Source organism: Anser cygnoides, chromosome 4, assembly GCF_040182565.1.
Source record: "Anser cygnoides isolate HZ-2024a breed goose chromosome 4, Taihu_goose_T2T_genome, whole genome shotgun sequence".
NCBI classification, from domain to species: Eukaryota; Metazoa; Chordata; class Aves; order Anseriformes; family Anatidae; genus Anser; species Anser cygnoides.
This window is the reverse complement of record NC_089876.1, coordinates 13,028,602-13,048,504: the sequence shown is the minus strand read 5'-3', so window position 1 is coordinate 13,048,504 and position 19,903 is coordinate 13,028,602. Positions and strand designations below refer to the sequence as shown.

The 19,903-nt window shown below is 38.0% G+C and overlaps 1 protein-coding gene across 3 annotated transcripts in view; it reads left to right on the top strand.

Moving 5' to 3' along the window:
• Positions 1-19,320, top strand: part of EVC (EvC ciliary complex subunit 1) — a 54,177-nt gene extending 34,857 nt beyond the window's left edge. The window contains exons 13-21 of one of the 3 annotated variants that reach the window (XM_048046255.2): positions 4,528-4,637; positions 5,953-6,163; positions 8,943-9,149; positions 9,958-10,102; positions 13,204-13,309; positions 15,262-15,388; positions 16,078-16,171; positions 17,402-17,507; positions 18,517-19,320. In XM_048046255.2, the coding sequence (XP_047902212.2) occupies positions 4,528-4,637; positions 5,953-6,163; positions 8,943-9,149; positions 9,958-10,102; positions 13,204-13,309; positions 15,262-15,388; positions 16,078-16,171; positions 17,402-17,507; positions 18,517-18,598 (1,188 nt within the window). In that variant the 3' untranslated portion in view covers positions 18,599-19,320. Of the gene's footprint in view, positions 1-4,527; positions 4,638-5,952; positions 6,164-8,942; positions 9,150-9,957; positions 10,103-13,013; positions 13,310-15,261; positions 15,389-16,077; positions 16,172-17,401; positions 17,508-18,516 lie in introns of those variants that run through there. The other 2 variants (XM_013179812.3, XM_066995640.1) reach the window with 2 other exon arrangements.
• Positions 19,321-19,903: the final 583 nt, after the last annotated feature.

Genomic DNA, 19,903 nt, shown 5'->3' with positions numbered 1-19,903 from the left:
TGGGTCACCAGCACTGTAGCTGGGCATTCTTCAACGTAAAAATTGCCTGAGCAACAGACAGAGCTTTCCTATGGATGAGTGGTTAAGTGTGGGATAAAATTCTAGAAGAGGGTTTCTCCTGTTGGGAATATGTATGATTCTTCAAGACGATAGTCTTTGCAGCTTTTTTCACTTACACGTGGCCTTTCAGAAGTAGTTTGAACTAAACTGGAAGAAAGACTGCTATATCTCTATCTGAAGAGAGTATGCAGGGAAACGGCTATTCCACCAAGGCTAGGCTGGCAGATTTTCATGATAAACAAGTTTGAAAAGTATCACACAACTCACTATATTACATTTAAATGCCAAGTGCATTTATTGGCACACTCATAGTATAAAAACAGCAACATGTACACTTAAACAATAAGTTGACACTTGTATCCTACTGAAAAGAACACAGCTTTAGAAAAGAAGAAGAGAGATCAGACACTTGTGGCAGGTAATCATGTCATCTGGGAGATCCCATAGATTTTACAGTGCTGAAAATATGTGAAGATCCATAAATAAACATTCATATTGACAGGCCTTTTAATTTATCAGGCATTTTCCAGCAGGAGATAAGTCTCTCGTTTTCCTTTTGATAAATATGATATACTGAGAGTTACATAGTCACCTGCTTTACAGACCTTGGAAGTCTACCACCAGAAGGCTTTTCGCCAGGATATTTAAGCTTTCCAAGGTGGCTCAAAAAGACATTTTCCCCATTTATCTGAACTACATTTATTTTGAGATTACCTTTCCTAGCATTTATACATATCTGGAATATAATGTGCTTTGGGGAAACAGAATCTCTTTTGTGCTTGAAAAGGAAAATTTAGTTTCATATTTAACTTTTGTCTTATAAGCTTGGCAATGTAAGTGAGGCAAAATATAGGAATTTAGGAATAAATGACTAATGAAAATAAATTATGAGCATTTTCCCACATAGTTCCTACCTCATGATGTCTCTGGAAGAGCACTGCCGTCTGTTATGCAGAGCAGGCTGCTGCACTAGGGTAAGGTACTTGCTTGACATTCAGTGTGCATCACACACCATCTACAGGCTGTTAGAGAGAAATTGCTTTCCTCTGATTTCCTGAAGAATCTGTGCTAAAAAATGTCAGAGAGCTGCAGAAGAAAGTGTGCTTACTTGGGTCTAATTTGCTGTTTTATCTGAAGTCTAACTCAAAATATTTTATGGGTTTCATTACTTACAAAAGGCATATTCCACACATTTATTGTCAAAGAGTAATGCTTAATGTTAGCTCTGTTGCAGAAGGTCTTACAATGGACTTGTTGCCAGGAGACAAAACACCAAGAAACTTACAGAGACAAAATGGGGTGAGGAGATTTCCATCCATTCACACACCATTGCTTGGCACCCAGAGAGGTGAATCAGCATCTGCTTATCAGCCTTGACATGCTGTGCTTTTTTGCCTTCTCTTTGTTTTACAGATAATGATTTCTTTCACAGTGATTGGAATGACTCTTCTTTTCAAATAGCCAAACATTCCTCGGAGCTTTACTGCGCCAGTGATGATGATTTTGTCCCTGGTTTTAGTGGTTAAATGCAGGTTAGGAATCAGAGAGCCCAGCTCTTTTCCAGCCACTGTCAGTGTTTAATAGTATTTTGGAGACAGGCTATAGTGGAAAACTGTGGGGATGAAAAGGCAAGTGATGTGGGATGCCAGGTCAGGAGAGGTGAGAGCTGGCAGTCCAACAGGGGACAGTGCTGTTCCCCTCCAGGCAGCCCAGGTCCAGGCTGACTTTCTGGTAGCCTCTCAGCCTTTTCGATTCTCCACTCAGTGCTCCCAATGCCAAGCCACAGAGGAAAAACCACAACACAGGTACAAGATTCTTGTCTAATAGTGTTAGGTCTCAAAGCAATGTAAGGCCATTCCCAAGAAAACAAAAGTTTTGAAAGGCAGCTGGCAACTTGGCCTGGTATTGGAAGAGTAGTGCAGTGCATCAAAGCACTTTTCCACCTGGATAGATTAAATAGTTGTGTCTGTTTTGCTATTTATCAGCCATAAGTTAAGATTCCCTTCAGTGTTGCATTTGGGTCTGTATGTGTGAGTTCTTGTAGTGTTTTGGGGAGTCGAAAATACCCAGCCCTCCAGTTCTATCCCAGTGAACAGCTGAAGTATTGCTTCCAGTAAAATACGCAATAACTGTTCTGTTCCTACCCCCATCTGATCCTTCCCTTCTTGATCATCTTGTTCCTTAAGGAAGCAAAACACTGGCTTAGTATTTGGTCCAAATCTCAATCTTCCTTATTTAACACCCCTACTTAAATGCATAGTAATGTCCATTCTTTCCTCTTTGTTCTCATGCTACTTAATGGCTGATGTACTTGTACTGCTAAGTTTAACAACAGTGCAGGGGGAGAATTTTTTGCTGTGTTCTAAGCTTTCTGTTGGTCTCAGAGGATTGAAGAGACCCATTATAAATTTTGGATACAGATTATGTTAGATGCACTCTCAATTAAAAGGTGACTCATTCTTTTCCGCTAAAAGAAAGTCTGTGCTCACCACTACAGAACTACACTATTTCCTCAGAAACAGTAATAAGTAAACAATTCCTACTGCAATTCCTACTACAGTACCTGTCTGTGTTATCATTCTGAGTGTCTTTTTGGATAGGTTTTATGGGCAGCAGCTGAGGTGTTACATTTTTGTTTCTTGACTGCAATATTATATCATTTACAATTCCAGAAAACCTCTCCTGTATCTTGATGGACTACTTCTGATTTAAACTGCATGCTGTTGGAGAGCAGGTGGGCAGACAGGCCCTTCAAGAACAACTTCTTGATGAATACCAAGTCTCCAAAAATAATGGGGAGCCACATCTGAGCCACAGGCAGCATCTCGTTGAAAAAGGTTCTCTAGAAAGTAAAAGGTCCTTTTCAGCCCTCTTTTAACTGCTGAAAGAGACAGTGAAATATGCAGTGCAGTGTATCAGCTTGGTCAACCAAAGAATTTACCAGACACATGCAGAGAGGTGTGAAACACTAGGGAACCATATCCATAAAGCTGCTAAAGGGAAATACTGATACAGCTATTATTGGCATCTGTCACAGTGATACCTGGAGACCTGGTAGACTTTAATTTGTCACTCACAGTATGCAGTTGGAGATGACACTGTGCTTGGCTGTGCTCTGTGATTTTCAGAATCACCCAGGCTCAAATCAGTTGAGGTCTGGCTACCCAGGCACATCTTGCAGCAACTTGTGAAAGTAGCTCAGGGGGCTCCCCAGCACCGTGCAGACTTAAGTGCTGTGCCTCTCATGCCCTTTCCATCTGTAATGTTGACTGCCAGCCCATACTTCCCAGGCACCCCGCGTGGGAGAACGTGCTTTGGTAAGGTTTTCTTCATGGAGAGGGAATAACAATATGTGCTGCTGTGTATGCTGCAGAGAATGCACTGTCCGAGAAAGAGATGCATTTTTCTTTTAAAGCCAAAGATGAAGTGCTTTCTGATGTTCTGCACTTCCCTGGGGAGTTAATTCTGTGTTCACATATAAAGCCTCTCCTGCACAGATCACTGCTTCCCAGGGAAAAGACCATCAAATCCAATATGAAGGCCCAGGACCACTCCTAATACCTTGCACTAAGAGAGGCTGCACTTATGCATCTAATTCTTTGCTGGACATATTGATCTAGTGAAATCTTGCTGTCTACAATAACAGAAAATTTACTCCCTCATGTTCTGGATGAAGATGGAACATGAAGTAAAGCTGTCAGAGAGCTGGAGTATTATATTTAATTTAGGACTCTGCATATGTCTGCAAGCAACCTGCTTTTACCCAGCTGCCAATGTAGCCTGATATATACTCTTCATCTCACAGTAATGGAGTTTGAGCCTTACAGTCATTTCATCTTATGGCCTATTATTCATTAAATGCTGGCAATACACTAAACAAAATCTAAGTCTGTATCTCCAAAAGTTTACAGTCTAATGGTGAGTCCATCAAAACATTTCAAGATTAAATTCTTTGATCTAAATATCACCTTGAAGGAGCTGTAAACTCACAGTCCTAAACCTAATCACAACATCTCCATTTCTAACTATTAGCACTGTGTACTATATACAAAGTGTAATGAAAGATACCTTTATTTTATTAGGTGAAAGTAAAAACTACATCTCTACTAGTGAAAAAAATGAAACAGAAAGACCACTGCAACCTGCTGATAAGAGTCGATGCAGTATTTTGTGCCACATTGTTCCATTGGTTCTCTGTTGGTGAAACCAGGGAATCTGTAGGAGACACAGCTCAGGGCTGATCCAAATCAGTGGAGTTTCTTTTCAGTGAATTTTGATTAAGACTTTGATCATTAAGAAAAAAATATTCCTAAGAAAATAATTTGAATTCAGCATGAATTTGTTTCATGGAAGAGGGGAATTACTGTTTCTAACCAGAACAAAACAAAACAAAACCAACTTTAGATAATTGATATGGTCACTGAAATCAGAGTATCTTACAGTTGTGATTTTTTTCCCTGCTTTTAGCTATGGATAAATGAATATGCTCTCTCTGCTGTGATGCAAAAGCACCTGTCTGAGAAACAGGAGAAGATAATTCAAGGTGTCGTGAGCAGACTAGGCTGCCTCAGTGATGAGTAAGTACGGTTTTATCGGTAAGCAGTGCAGTAAAACTGCAATGCTGCATGCACAGATAAAAACCCATATATATCACATTGCAGAAAGCAGTGTTGAGGGATTCTGAGCATCCTCAGACAGAGAGACAGTTTCTGTAGGTATTAGTTTGAGTAGTAAAACAAAATGCCGACAGATATGATGATTCCTGTTAAGGCAAAAGTAAAGTCTTCTTTGATTTGTCAAGTGATGTACATTCTGTATATCTGTTCCTATGTTTGTGAGTTATTCCTAATCTCAAAAGTACATCGAAGTTCGCTTTGTACTCTGTATCTCATGCTGGAGTTGGATATCTGTCAATATAAAATGTTCAGTCATTCACCTTTACCTTTGCTTTCTGCTATTACAATACTACTGACCATATCTTTGCATGTAAATGACTCCTGGCTCGCATTCTCTGTCTATATTCACCAAGGAAACTTTTAGTTTTGTCTCATCTTTGTTCAACTAAAGTCTCTTTGAGAGACATACCTCTCGATAAATAAATAAATAGATAGATAGATAAATAAAATTTGTGTTATCTGCCTTATTTTGATTAAGATAACAAATGACTTCATTCATCATAGTATCCACATTATCAAAGATCAATGCAGTTAAAGACTTGACTATCTGGAATATCGGTGTTATTGCCAATGCACTCCTTTATTTTGCATCTACTTCTCAGTTCAGCCTCCCATTTTCATGTTCTCTGACTTCAACATTGCCCAAGATTCGGTACGTAGAGAGCTCGTTGCACACAGTAAGTAGAGACACAAACCCGCCTTGAAGAGTATCATCCCAAATGTGCACACAGCACATTTCGTTCATTTTGTCCATAATTTACTTCAAAATGTGTTCTTTTGAAAATTCACCAAAAACTTGTTCCAGCCATGTCTGCACTGCCAGCTAACACTATCACCTTCAGTGTCTCATCCCCCCTTGTTAATCCAAGACATGCATTTTCTTCAGCTTGAAATAGCTTTCCTGTAGATCTGATTATATTCTCCTTTAATCTTATTTCAAGTCTCTTATTTAAAAAAAAATGTAATCACAGATGCTTATTTATCTTTTTTCTTCCTATTTTTATTTTAATTTAACTTCAGAGTGACAGAATTATATGTCTATCACAGTGTTATGCATTCATTACACCTGAGAAACATTGTAAGGCATGCTTAGAATGTGTGAGATGTCACAGAGAGAATAGTAGCTGTCATCTTTCAGCAATGACTCTTCCTGAGCATGGGTGTGCAAAATCAGAAAGCAGCTTAGCTGGTTGATTTTTAATGAATTTTTTTACAGGTCTGTTAACTACATATTGCAAAAACACCGGCTCCTGCTGTGTTCAGTACTGAGAAGGTTAACTCTTCGAAGCATTGGAATGGCAGCTCTGGCCCGCATGAGGATGTCCAGGAAGAAGAGCTTGCTTCAGGAGCTCAGAGAGCAGCACATCCTGCAGAAGGGCTCTTCCCACTGCCAAGATGAAGACCAGTGGCAGCTGCAGAAGGCAGTGGTAGGTACAGTGTCCCGATGGGTTTTGTCCATAGTCATATGCTCTGATGTCTGGCATTAGAAGTAGCCATGGGTGAGCTCCAAAAAATAAAAGTGTTCAAGTTCCAAACAAAAAATACTGTCAAAAATGCACCCACTCTTGACATAGGAGGTACCAGAGTGTGCCTGTTGTAGTTTTAAATTCCCTAATATTTTATCTATTGCCTATCTATGATAGGTGTTATCTTTCTTTAATGCAAAAGTTATCATAGCAATCTTATTCGGTTACCAATTTTATATGAAAATAGTAATTAAAACAAATCATGGCAACATGTATAAAGACTTCTATGCAAGTTACTGTTTTAGTGTACGAGAAATTCCTACTAACTGTTCTAGGGATCATTATATGCACTTGGAAATTTCTTAATATCAGAATAAATTATTTATTTCCTCCAACAGACCTAGGAAGTTCTATACTGTTGTCATTTTTCATTTTTCTCTTTTCTTTCTCCTCTGTCGATGAGATGCTCAGCATCTGTTCAACTGACATCCTTCAAAAGAATCTGATTCCTGTAGGATGGGAGAAAATTTAACAGATTTTTAGACTTGATATTCCCACAGGTCACTTTCATATCTATTTGCAACTGTGTTTTTAGGGTTACTCTTCCTGGTTAATATTAGGTTTTGTAGGTTATTTATTTACTTGGACTGGATACTTACCTAGAACAACACTGCATTGCTGATGTCAGCATCAGAGGACCCTTCCCAGCTGGCATCAGTGTTAGCCCCTGCCCAACCCAGTGCTGCTGCACGTCTGGGTTGAACCCACCCAACACCTCGTAGCTGTGTGCTCCATGCCATCACTGTGCAATTAGCAGAGAATTAATATTGTGTATGCCTTCCAATTTTGATGTGCATAACGTGAACGCTAATTCTCTTCTTGAAAGAGGAATAAGGAAATTCTGTCTGCTGCCAGTTTCATATTTGATACTTCTATCAAAGTAGTTCCTCTTAAGTGTGAAAATCTCAAAATATCATTAACCTTCACAAGAAGTAAAATAAAATACAAATGCATGTGACTGCATTCCTCTTGTTTCTGCATTTGTGTGCTTTCCACTGTTACATCTCACTTAGTTCCCGCAGGGACATTAATTGATTCAATCACTGTGTTCCCTAGAAAAATGAAATGTCCACAGGTATTACTGTTATTTTGGTCTCTCTCCATTACAGCCTCTTTCCAAGGCCAGCTAAAACCAGTCTCACAAAGACATCCTAAAAATACACACATAAGATCCTTGCTGCCAAACAAGTAGAGCCTAGATGTGGAACTGTGAAAAGTCAGCAAGACAAAAAATGTTAGGAACAACTTCCAAAACTAGAACCAATGTATAAGGAGTTAAGGAAGAGGTTAATTTGCAGACACTCAAACAGAGTTTAAGACATACTGTGTTGTTTTAACTAAATTTAATTTAAGTTTGTTCCAATTTTAGGCTAGTGTAGATAATGTTATGCCAGTCTGTTTATTTCATATAAAATGTAAACTTTATTCAGGAAAATACCACTATGAAATCCTACCTTGGTCAGAATGACATGATCAAAAAAAAAAAAGAGAGAGAATAATTTTAATGATATTTCATCTGTCTTTAAAAAATGTCAAAAACATGTCTGAGCTATAAATGAAGACATGTCAGAATAGCCAGCATTAATAGGGACATCATTATTTTCCACAGATGAATGTGGGCAGAGCAGGTTCTTTTCCTACTTGCATTTTTTATTTCCAAGAGGGAATCAAATAGGTAGTGTTGAATCCCCCAGAATAATTTAATTATATTTAGGCTTAAATGAGAGTATTAGTATAAGAGAGACATCAGCAACTCAATAGAAGGCAATCTGTGGAAGACTGTGATACACATAAGAAGGAAAGAGCAGGTTATTCTGGTGTGTCCTATTGTGTGCTGAAGAGAGTTTGGAGTGAAAGTGAGTTTAAAAAGAAGCATAGAAAATGGATGGTCCAAAGGACTCAAGGGACTGAAAGCCTTAAGAAGATGCATCTTCTGAAGTGTCATAAGTTTTAAAACTGGCATAAAGTATGTAAGTAGGGAACAATTTTTCACTTGTTTCTGATTTCTTGTTTCTAATAAAAGAACAAGAGAACACCAAGCAAAGCTACTAGATGACAGGTTCAAAATTAATATGTTAAGCCACAGAACTCACCAGGTACACAGAGTGCAAGTGGTCTCTAAGTGCTATTAAGCACATTCATGAAAGGCTGGAAATACAAATATGCCAAGTTTTTCTCAGGTAGACCCCAAAACTGTTAGAGTGTTCCAGAAACATAACTGCATGCTTGCCTTGTTCTTCTGCTCTTTATCAAGGTATCCACAACTATCCCTTACTGGAGTCAGGGTATTTGAGCTTGATCGTTTGTATTTTTAATGGAAATAAGACCCAATTCAACAGTACAGAACACAAAAACAGGAATGCATCATGTGGAAATGACTAGTTGGACAGGATATAACTGTTGTACATATCATGACAGAGACAATAGCTTTGGTGCCAAGACAAATATATTAAGTGGCTGTACTGGAACTATACTGGAATTAAGCATTACGCTTGATAATTATTATATAAAGAAATTATACTGGAATTAAGTGACTGTACTGACTTATGCTGGAAATGAGATTAAGTATTAAAATAGTAACATTCTGAGTGGCTGTAGGACTTTCTTTTACAGTGATGCTGACTAAATTTGTGAACGCATTTAAACGGCAGTGCCTGCTATCATTTTGTCTGATTACCAGGAGTCCCACATTTTGGAAGAGGAAGAGAAGCTTGAGGAAGAAACGCAGCAAACCCATTTAGAATTTCACCAGCAGTTAGTCACAGAAATGCAAGAAGCTCTTCAGTTTCTTCAGCAACACATGGAGCAAGTGATTGGGCGGACACTGCTACAGCATGCCCGACAGGAAGCTGGAAAAAAGAAATCAGATGACGAACAGGATTTCAAGGTATGGAATTGTTCAACAGCAGCTTTCTTAACAAATTGAGTACTACTTTAATAAATTGGATGGCAACCTTATATATATGCATTACCCTATGTCTAGAAGTATCAACAGGAGAACATTATAACCTGTTTTAAAACTGAAGATAACTTGCTGTCTATTTACAAACTTAACACCAATGTCAACTTACTGTATTTTTGAGGGACTCACTGGAGCAGTCAGAAGAGGTTTTCCTAAACCAAACCTCAGAACATAAAAAGAATGGAAAGTTCTTGATGACAGAAAATCACAAACATGAGGAAGAAATGGAGAATTACCTATTGATAAAGATTTTGAAGTTAATTAATAGTATTCATATATTAACAGCTTAATGGATATAGTAAATAGATTAAATTATCTTGTAGATAAATACATAAAAATGAAAGTCAATTCATAGATTAATAAATGCAGTTGTTGCAAATATTTGGATTTTCTGTATAAAGGAAAATTGTACTAGAACTACACATATATTGATTTACTTTACCGGCAGTCGGGTTGACGTGCAAAATGGGCTATGGAGATAGAACAGACAGAAGAATGGTCCCTTCCCAGATGTAGCTGAGAAAGATTTTACTGTAATTTTTCATGTTGAAATGTTCCATGGATGAATAGAAATACCTGTTTTCCAGGATATCAGTTTGTAACTTTTTTAAAGCACAAAATTCACAATCTTTTATGCACATTAAAGATTAAATTTGGTGTTCAGTTTTAGGCAGATCAAAGCACCTAGTGTTTGACTTAGAAAATGAATCATTGCTTGTACTGTCTACTGCAGGAGAGGCTGGTGGAAGCTGCTGTAGAAAGTGTATATGGGACCAGCAGTAATATCAGTAGACTGGTGCAAAACTACTACCAGCAGGTAGGAAAAATCACGGAAGGCTATGAAGGGAAAAAAATTCAGCAACTGAAATCCTTACAAGGTATGTATGATATTAACTGTAAGATAATACTTGTTTTGTAGTAGATAAATTCATTTTCTTATTGCTGTAAAGATCTCATAAAGATTACAGAAATACATTATTTTAAATCAAACAACAAAGTAAAATAAATGTGTAGGTCCATTTCCATCTTTGAAGGAAAAGTAGTAGAGCTATTATCATCAATAATTTCTTGAATTGCAGTCATAGACGCAGGATGTTGTTACTCAAGGTTTGTATAACCACACATAGAATAATGACTTAGTATCAGAGATTATAGTTTAACCATGAATTCTGATTCACCAAGCTAAGATCAGAGATACTACCACCGTCACAACCACCAGTAACTGATTTTCTGGTGCTCTAAAGCTCAACACAAGGCAGAAGGATTTAGAATGCGACAGTTGTACAAGTCTTAGGTTGTACATCCAACCTCTACCATGAGCACAGTTCAACTTACTATATTTATATATGAAACTAAAATGAATTAATGGATTAAATGCTGATAGGGAAAGTGAGAGGGTATATGACTGGAGTCTACAAGTTGGACCTTTCTCCTATAATGGGGAAGATCTGTGTCTTCAGTCCTCGCTCCCACATTAGAAAACATAAGCATCATTGGCAGACAGTCTGCTTCCTCTGAGGTGGCTGCCCTCAAGTTTAAGAAGGAGATTCTCTTTTTTGACTCAGTGAAATGTTGTTCTCTCTGCAATAGAGAAGATTCATGGGAGGATCAGCAAAAAGTCAATCATTCCTATCCTGGAATGACGTATGAACTTCTGCATTATTTCTTAACTGTCAACTATGACCCTCTCACAAGTTGTGAAACTGCTGATGAGGTTTATGAACTCCTGGATCCCACAGAAACACGGGCTCTTTTTCTTGAAATTATTTCTAATTGTTCAGTTCCTTTAGGACAGGAAAAAAAGCAAGCTGTAATTATTGATTTCTTCTGTAAACACTCTCCCCTCCCCTGGATGAAGGCTGTTGGCATTAAATGAAGATAGCGAGTTAGTAGAATGGCAATAGCATCTAAGACTAAGTATTTGAGACACGTGGAGTGGATAAATAAAAACTGTTTTCAAAATGAAAGTTAGCAAGTTTAAATAAATTTGATTCTTTAACCACAAAAGAGAATTTTTGAAGAGAAACAGGCCTATCCACTCAAGGCTTGGGTCCAGAGATAAGGCATACTTGGGTAGGAAAGATTCATGAGCCCCAGTTAATAGATAGCTATGCTTACTGGTTACAGGAGAACCCATGTGTTTTGCAGTGCCCTTTGTTGTGGACCTTGAAGCCTTTAATATTGGAAGCTGAAATAAAAGGGTTAGGCAAAATCTGTGCAGGGATTTTTGATGATCTATGTTGTAGACATCGGCAGCCAACAAGGCATCCAGTTACTCAAGTTCTCACGAAGTCTTTCTGAAGACTTCTTTGGCCCTGATTCAGCCGACTACAAGCAGAGTCTAAAATCCCTTCGATGTGGATTGCTTTAAGCAGGAACTACAAAAGAAGCTTGTTCCAGAACACTCCTCTGACGTGAACTGAGCTGATCCGGTATCATTACATACTTGAATGTTTTGCTTCATTGGCATTTTGGTATTGCTGTCTACTGGTTTCCCAAATAGCCTGTGAGACCTGGAATACCAGTCACTAGAGCCACAGTCAGCCTGGTAATTGCTCTTTTAGATCATTTCTTTCTCCTACTGTTTGTGTGGATATATTGTTGTTTCAGTGCATTGATGTTCCATGAACTATGAGAAAGAAAATTAAGTGTGTAAGCAGCTACTAAAAGAGCACATTTTCTTTTCAACTGAGGAAAAATAAAATCCTTTCTTGCTGCAGTGTAAGCCTACAGGCATGGGGGAAGATGAGAGAATTTATGTTGATAATAAAAGCAGGCGTGTTTTAGATTTGGGTGACCAGAGAGAAACCAAGCTGAAACTGAAAGGTCAGATGAACTGGTACAGTGAAAAAAATACTGCAAACATATATGTGCATACTCTAAAGTGGCTCGGTTTTTCTGTAACAGCTCCTTCAACTCCTTCTGCTTTGTTGGTAGCTTTTCCATTAGGAGGAGTGAGCAGTGGGTCTAATGAGGGTCTCTGATGTTTAGTTCACATAAGTCCTTTCTTAACCTGAGTCCTAATTTGTGATGCAGACTGCATGTCTTTCTCATTTCAGCTGTTGTATGGCCCCCAGAAGCACTTAAATTTCTCCCTGTGATTCTTAACAGCCTGAAGTGCTGCCCCTGGGCACAGCCAGACCCTCTATGCCCTGCCATCCACCCAGGAGGCAGGACACACGTTTCTTAATTTTTAGAAGGGCCTAATCTGGTATGTGATTTTTCAAGCACGTTTACCACAACGAGAGAGTGATTCCCCTCACCAAATACAATGTCAACCTCAGAGGTGCCTGCCATCCTCTCCCAGCATTCAGAAAAAGTTGGATGCCCCCCATATAAATGTTATATACCTTAATTTGTTATATACCCATCCATCTCCCTCCTGTATTTTAGAAAAAAACAGTGGTCCACAGCAGTAGGTGTGAGGAAATGGGTCGTATCTGGCAGATTGCTACCAGGCAGGACTTTGAAGACAAGACTCAGGACCCTGCTCAGCAGATAAACACCAAGCAGAACTTCCAAAATTACTTCCCCTTCAAACAAGGGGAAGCATAGTTAAGTTAGGCATTCCCAGGACTAAGTGGCCTCAGAGGTGAGGGTTTTTTTGTTTGGCAGTTTTCATTTAGAAATTTCAGTTTTTGCTTAAGGCATTAAGGTGTTTTCATAAAATGTCTCCTTTGAATTCTGTGTTAATCAATCACTTAGTGGGAGAAGCAGATAAGAATAATAACAATTCCCTGACATTACCATCACAGCTAACAATGCACAACTTACTGTCTGATGTTTCAGCAAATCACAGTGGCAGAGCAAGTGGATGTAAGAAGTACTTGAGATCTCTAAGGAGCAGTGACTTTGGAAGGACTACCTAGAACAGGAATTAATTTGTGCTGATGAAAGGCATAAATTGTCAGGTTGCCAGAACTCAAAGCAAGGTTTGTAGTTTTGAGCAGAAGATTTTACTAAACCATTATTTCAGCAGAAAGAAATGAAAGGAACAGACTTAGAAAGAAAGAAGAGAATGAACAGACATTGAAAGAAGAACAGACCAAAGGCATCCTGAACATATCATCCACAGTCCACCAAAGGTAAGAGCAGGCACAAGTGCTACTGACTCAGTTTAAATGTTTTGACTTTTTGCAGATCTATATAAATGTCTAGCTGAATAAATGTTCTGGGCTTGCATTTTATATTTTGTCCCTGATGGAAAAGAAATATCTGTTGCCAGATTTTGTCTACGCTTTGATCTCGGAGAATTACTTTTTGATGCTCATTAATTACAGACTGGAGAACTATATAGAGACAGTTTGAAAAGAGAGAGTGAAAAGCAATGCCAAAACACATGCCAAATTAAAAAAAAAAAAAAAAAGATAATACAAATGTAGGATGGGAGCTGATGGTGTCCAATTCATTACATTCCATTGTTTCTGCTTTAAAAACCAAGAATATATATTAATTTGCTGTTGGGTAAATATACCATAATGAAGATAGCATTTTTGAAGCATAAATAATATCAAAATGGCAAAATTTCATTGAATGCCTTTGGACAGTCAAGATTAGTTGCACAAAATTTAGGCTTGACTGCCACAAATGTTAAATAAAAATCATGTTTAATACATTATTTATTTTTTGAAATTTAGACTCTAGACAAAAAGCACTGACAATACAAAGGAATAAGTTGTCATAAAAAGCTGTATTATATAAGTTTGAAGGACTTTCAAAATGACATGCACATAATGTATTTTTGTAATCCTTTTATTTTCTTTACTCTTGGTTTATTATCCAAAATAACACAGCCTGTGCAATTTTGTCATTGTAAAGAGGTTCATTCTTTTTTAGACATTCTGCTACTTCTAAATTGAAAGAAATTATTGCCCACTTTCTGTTTTTCATCCTTGTTTGAATTAGTATAGAAATAGATTCATCTAACAAAGGGCTTCAGAAAAGATCTGTTAAGTATTCATTATCAAGTTCATCGTTTATTCTGACATACAAATTCACTTTTAGCTGTTGTCTCAATTTTTTCTCCCATAACCTGTTCTAGTACCTTAAAATAAAATACAATTAAATTGGGCTTCATGCAAGCAGTAAAAATGTAACAATTTTTTTATCTAAGCTGGTCTCATAACAATTAGTAATCAAATTCAGTTTCTTGTTGCCATTCTGATTTCTTTTAGGGTCAAATCCCAGTCGTGCATTAAATCAATGACAAAATTTCTATTAATTATCTAACTCCTGTTAAACTCAGCAGAATTTTTTATTTGCTTTTGCCCTTGATGGAAGGTTATGAGTGTGAGTTCAAAGAACAAATTTTGAAAGCTAACCTTCTGTGAGCATTGACCATTACAATAGCAACTGCAGTATGTGTAAATGTCAGAAACGTTTTGTGTTATCTCCTTCCCTGAGGAATGCGATGGGTGATTGACAGTTTTGCTTCAAGGTAGATCAGGCAAGAGAACAGAAGAATTACAGATTCAGCAAAGTTGCAGCCATTCAGGTTCTACTGTATTAATATTAATATTAATCCTTAACAAGCACAATAAAACCAGCAATGAATATAGTTGTCAATGCTCACAACACTGGGTTTCAGATTATCATGTTTCTGGCTCAGTGTCAACTTGGTACTGAAGAGCCCTGAATGAGATGCCTAATTCTTAATCCATTATCCTCACACCTGATCTTCTAACAGCTTGTCTTTTTGGCAAGCAGATAGGAAAAGTGACTTGATTCATTGCAGAAAACATACAATGATTTTGAAAACAAACTTCAAAGTGAGAGCTGAACTCCAGCTCCCAAAGTCCAGGCGTGGATGACCCAAACTGCTCCACCCTTAGAAAGGAGCTTGTATTCTGTGGTGCAGGCAGGTTATTAAAATAAGTAAAGCTAATTAAAAATCTACAGCAAAATTATTTGTCCCAGCAGAGACTGGTTGGGCTGATACTGCCTTTTTCTCTACAAAATCTTATAAATGCCCTTCACCAATATTGTATTCCTCCCTTGAACTGAACAACAAAGGTACTTTAAAATTTCCCTTTACCAGGATGATGCTGCAGCAAAAGAAGGTTCTGAGTCAATTTGAACTGCACCAGCAGATTCGTCTGGAGTCTCTGAAACAGAAGCTGCAGGGATTGCATCACCTAGAAACAGAGCTGGAGAATCAGCTGAGGGTAAATCACGATAAAATGACTCACAGATCTGAACCAGTCAATGACAAAACATCTGTTGTTTTGACTCTTACTGTTTGACAGATTGTAAGGGTCTCTTCACTGGCCCAGTTGAAATTAATGCTAAGATTCGCAACTGTTTCCACCCCTGAAGCTATGGCTCAGACCCCAGCAACACATGTGGACAGTTAACAGTTTGAAACCATATACTACAGAGAACCTGGGACTTGGGTGGGGGCATTATATTCTTTATCTTATCTATTGACAGTTCTGCATCATGTCTATGGTGAGTACAGGCTCGCATTTTGGTTACTTGAACATCTCTGTCTAATCAGATGGAGACTGTTCAACCTCCTTATTAGTACATCGGTGTGCTTGAGTTCACAGCCACGACAAGGAGGATCAGGCCCAAATGCCAGGTAGTCGCAACCAGCCAGGTTGCACAGCAGATCTCCTACTCTTCATCACACACATGCACTCAGCATGTTTGAGCTGAGTGCTTAATGGGACACTGTATTTTGTTGTCCTCAGTGAATCCCTTTCCAGTAGTAAACACATCCCCAGTGTGTTCACATTGTTTCATGTGCTTCCGCAATGACATAACCATTTTTTTGTCATGCCATGTGTAGAATAACATAACCAGAATCAAAACGTTTTGTGTTAACTGACTGCTGCTTTATCCTTGCATGTAGAATGCCGAGCAGGACTTTGTTACTGAGTTGGCTGCGCTGGCCCGAATTCCAGTCGCTGTGAAGAAGCAGCCTTCCAAAAGGAGCAAGCCAGCAGGTTGGTACGATCCTGGATTGTCTTAAAAACACATCATTCCACTTAATTGGTTCATACAGTGCAATATGACAAGATAGAGCTTTAGGAGAGATATTTTTTTCCATCAGTGCCATGTCCCTAATAGATGAGGGAATTGGGGTGTAGAAAAGTAAAGTGACCTTCCAAGGTCATGTGGGTTGCCTGTAGCTGAACCACAAGTAAATGTCTCCATTGCTGACTCCAAACCTGTCTTTTAGCCAATAGACCACATTTCGTCCATTGAGGTAAGGCTTTGCCTTGTTCAGTCTCAAATTATTTTTCATGTCCTTATCATGTTCTTTAAAAAGGTCTCTGTTCACCTTGATCACTAGGTTTCTGGGAGGATAGCAGGACTGAATCGCCCAGCTTTCATTCTCATGGTAGAATGGAAGAATCAGCCATCCCACACACATACTCAAAAGTAAAATCTTACTGAATCAGGAAGATTGAAATATTTATATGAATTTGTTGCAGGTTTAACAGATTAGACTATTTTATTATTCAAGAGATACTTAGGGACAGATTGTCAGAATAGCAGTTGTGTTCCCTGATGCATAGTTGGAATGGGGTGTACATACTCTCATCCTTTGAGCCATGAAATCATCCTGTCATTATCAAAAGGAGACATTTTGCATTACACCTGAAAGATGCTGAAAGGTGAGATAAGTGTCTGAAAGGGAAAAGCAACTCACTCACTTGGACAATTTTGAATCTCTTTCCCCAGTCAGTTTTTTCCAAGCGTGCAGAGCTGTTTGTCCTGGTATGCACAGTGACCCTAGGGATACATGTGGAAGCTTGGCTCAGGACACTAAAAGCAGTGACTTTTTAACATCTCAGTGTACTGCTTCAAATCACATAAAATGATGTAGTGACTGTACCTCTGTTTGCTAGTGGTAAGGAGCCATTTTCAATTACTTGCTAAGAAAATGTATGATAGCGCTTTCAGTGGTTGCACCTTGCAGACACTTACATCAGCCTGCAGCAAATTTGAAAGTTGAAGTCTACTCTGTGAGAACTTATAGTCAAAAAACAATATTCTAGATTAATGTAAAGTTGAGTGATTTTCTTGTAATAATTTTTATGTATAAAGTGCTACTGTGCTAGAAATTAGTGTTTTGGTTCATTTTGCTTTAAATTAATCAAAACCAAACAAGCTGTAATATCTGTGATTTATTTATTTATTTGTTAATCCTCATATCTTTGGTAATTCAGGGGAAAAAACAGAAAGAAGGAGCATTCACTCTCCAGAATCAGAAGACAAAGATAATTATTGTGAAAATATTCAAGAGCCTCCTGGACTGAAGTCCAGTTTATGCAGGTACAGTAGAGGCTATAAAAAAGGGCTTGTGAAAAAAAACTGTTTACACAAAGCAGTAAAACATCTACTTCACAAGCAGGTATGCCAATCAAAACTAAAATATAACACCTACACTAGCTGATCTTCCTTAACACTTATTTCTCACATGTACTTGACCTTTTTTCCCATATTCTTCTTTAAATGTTCGAAAATCATCTGAGTTTGCTTGTCTATGTTGTTATGTATTTTATAAATAACTTCTGAAGTAGAGAAATGAGAAATACTGTTTCCAAATTTCCTTTAATTAGATTTTTAAAAACCTGAGTCACGGACAGCATAAATCAGCACAGACAATTGAATCCAGTGGAACTAGGCTGACTTGTAGCAACCAAAATATGGCCTGTGGTATTTAGGCTTTCAACTACCACCTTTATTTCATGAACAAAGGAAAGCGCCAGTCTTTGGCTGATGAGGGTAGCAGTTCTAACAATGATTTTCTTGATAGATGTTTCAGTTGGCTTATGCTGGGGTGCTAACTAGAGGAGAAGAAATGGCTACAAACCTGAAAGATGCCAGCTGATTACTACAGGCAGATCAAACCAGCCAGCTGGTCACTGGGGCTTGATATATTGAGCAGAGAAAATCCTGTTGACAGGCAAAGCAAACAGTTGGTTCTCAGGAGCCACAGGCCTTTGGGGAAAAGTATTTATCCCCTGAGTGACCTCAGCCTGGGACTGACTTTAGGAGATGGCTCCTTTCCCTGATGGCATCAACCCTTTTCACACACTCCTTTCCCACAGCCAACAAGGGATACGTGTGTAGGGAACAGGGACGCAACAAAGGAACATTGATCTTTATGCAACTTTGTTCTGGCAGCCTAAACAGAGGCAGCTGAAAACAGTGAGTGCAAAAGTTATAGTCATATAGCAAGTGCCTTTCTTCTTATATCAAAATGAATTTAGTTTAAGACAGAATTGTAGCCTTTGAAAAACTTGGTCTACAATTTTGTTTTATTGTTTATTTTTTTCAGAGAGAAGTTACAGAGGCCACATAAAGAGGAGGCTGAACCAAGGAAAAACTCAAAGATGCTAAAAAAAAAAGGGAACAGGTAGTAAAAATATTTCTATGAGCTGTCTGAACACAGAGTACCAAAGCATTCTTCTGGGAGATCTCAGCAGCTATAAATACTTACTGAGCTGGTTTACTGAGGAACAATGAAGAACATCAATAATAACCGAGAAATCTTCTTTAGCTACAGACTGAGACTCAACCCCATGTGTGTTTGTCTCGCTGTAAATGAAACATTCGCACTTGATTTTGGCAAGGGGGAACAAAGAAGGCTTTAAGGTCTTCCAGATTGTGTTGGGAACATGAGAGGAAGATCGTTTTAGATTAGGAATATACCTGAGGAAAGTGCAGAACAGATAGATACACACTAGACTGAATGAGGTTAGTACATCTCAGGAAGGTTTCGTTGTAATATTGATGTACCATTTGCTTTTGAGCCTTAAATGTTGTGGATCTGGTCTTAGTATTTTGTGATTGATGCTTTGGACTAAAAAAAAATAGAAAGAAATTTAAAGAATACTTAAAGAGACTTCAGATTTTATTGGTACATCGAAAGATTGTTTGGTTTCTCCTTTGGTATATTTTAATGCTTCCAAGGTTACATATGTTTTTGAAAATTTGTACAAAGATTTTTGTAAATCTATTTCCCCGTATTTGTCTCAGATTTCAAATTATTTTTTTTTGGAAAGAGTGAGACAAAACTGGCTATTTGATTTTTTTATACTTCACTTTCTATTATTTGATAAATAAACTTGTTTTCAGCATACTTTGTTGTGCTCTTTATGTTTCTTATAGGAATTCTTGTTATGCAAAGCAGCTAATTCTCACTGGCTCTACAGAGCACCTGTGTTGTGTAATTAATTGACCCACTTAAGCAATCTTACAGCTTTCAAGATGAAATTAAAATTTTCTGTCTTTTTAAAATGAACATATATTTTGCTAACTAAAAGGCCGTCCTTTGGCACTTGATGTAAAATCCTGCATCAGTTATGCAGTTTACTTCAGATAAAAGTGCCGCCACACAAATGACTTTACTAGGCATTTTACACACAATTGTTAAATGGTTAATTTTCACTTCAATCATTGTCAAAACCACTTTTTTTTCTAAATTGTACCACTTCGAGCATTAGATTCTGCTGTTTCAGCAATTGCTCTCCATGGTCTCTCTGCCTCACTGAAGGAGACATTTTATTGCCTGTTTGATGTGCTTTTTTTCAAAAGGATGCAGCCTACTTCCCTCTATTTGAACATCTTAATTCTGCAGTGGACTCTATACAGATAGAGAGAAGGCAGCTTTTCATAATAGTTGATTATGTCTAAAGATGCTGTTATAAACCATGCGGTGTGGT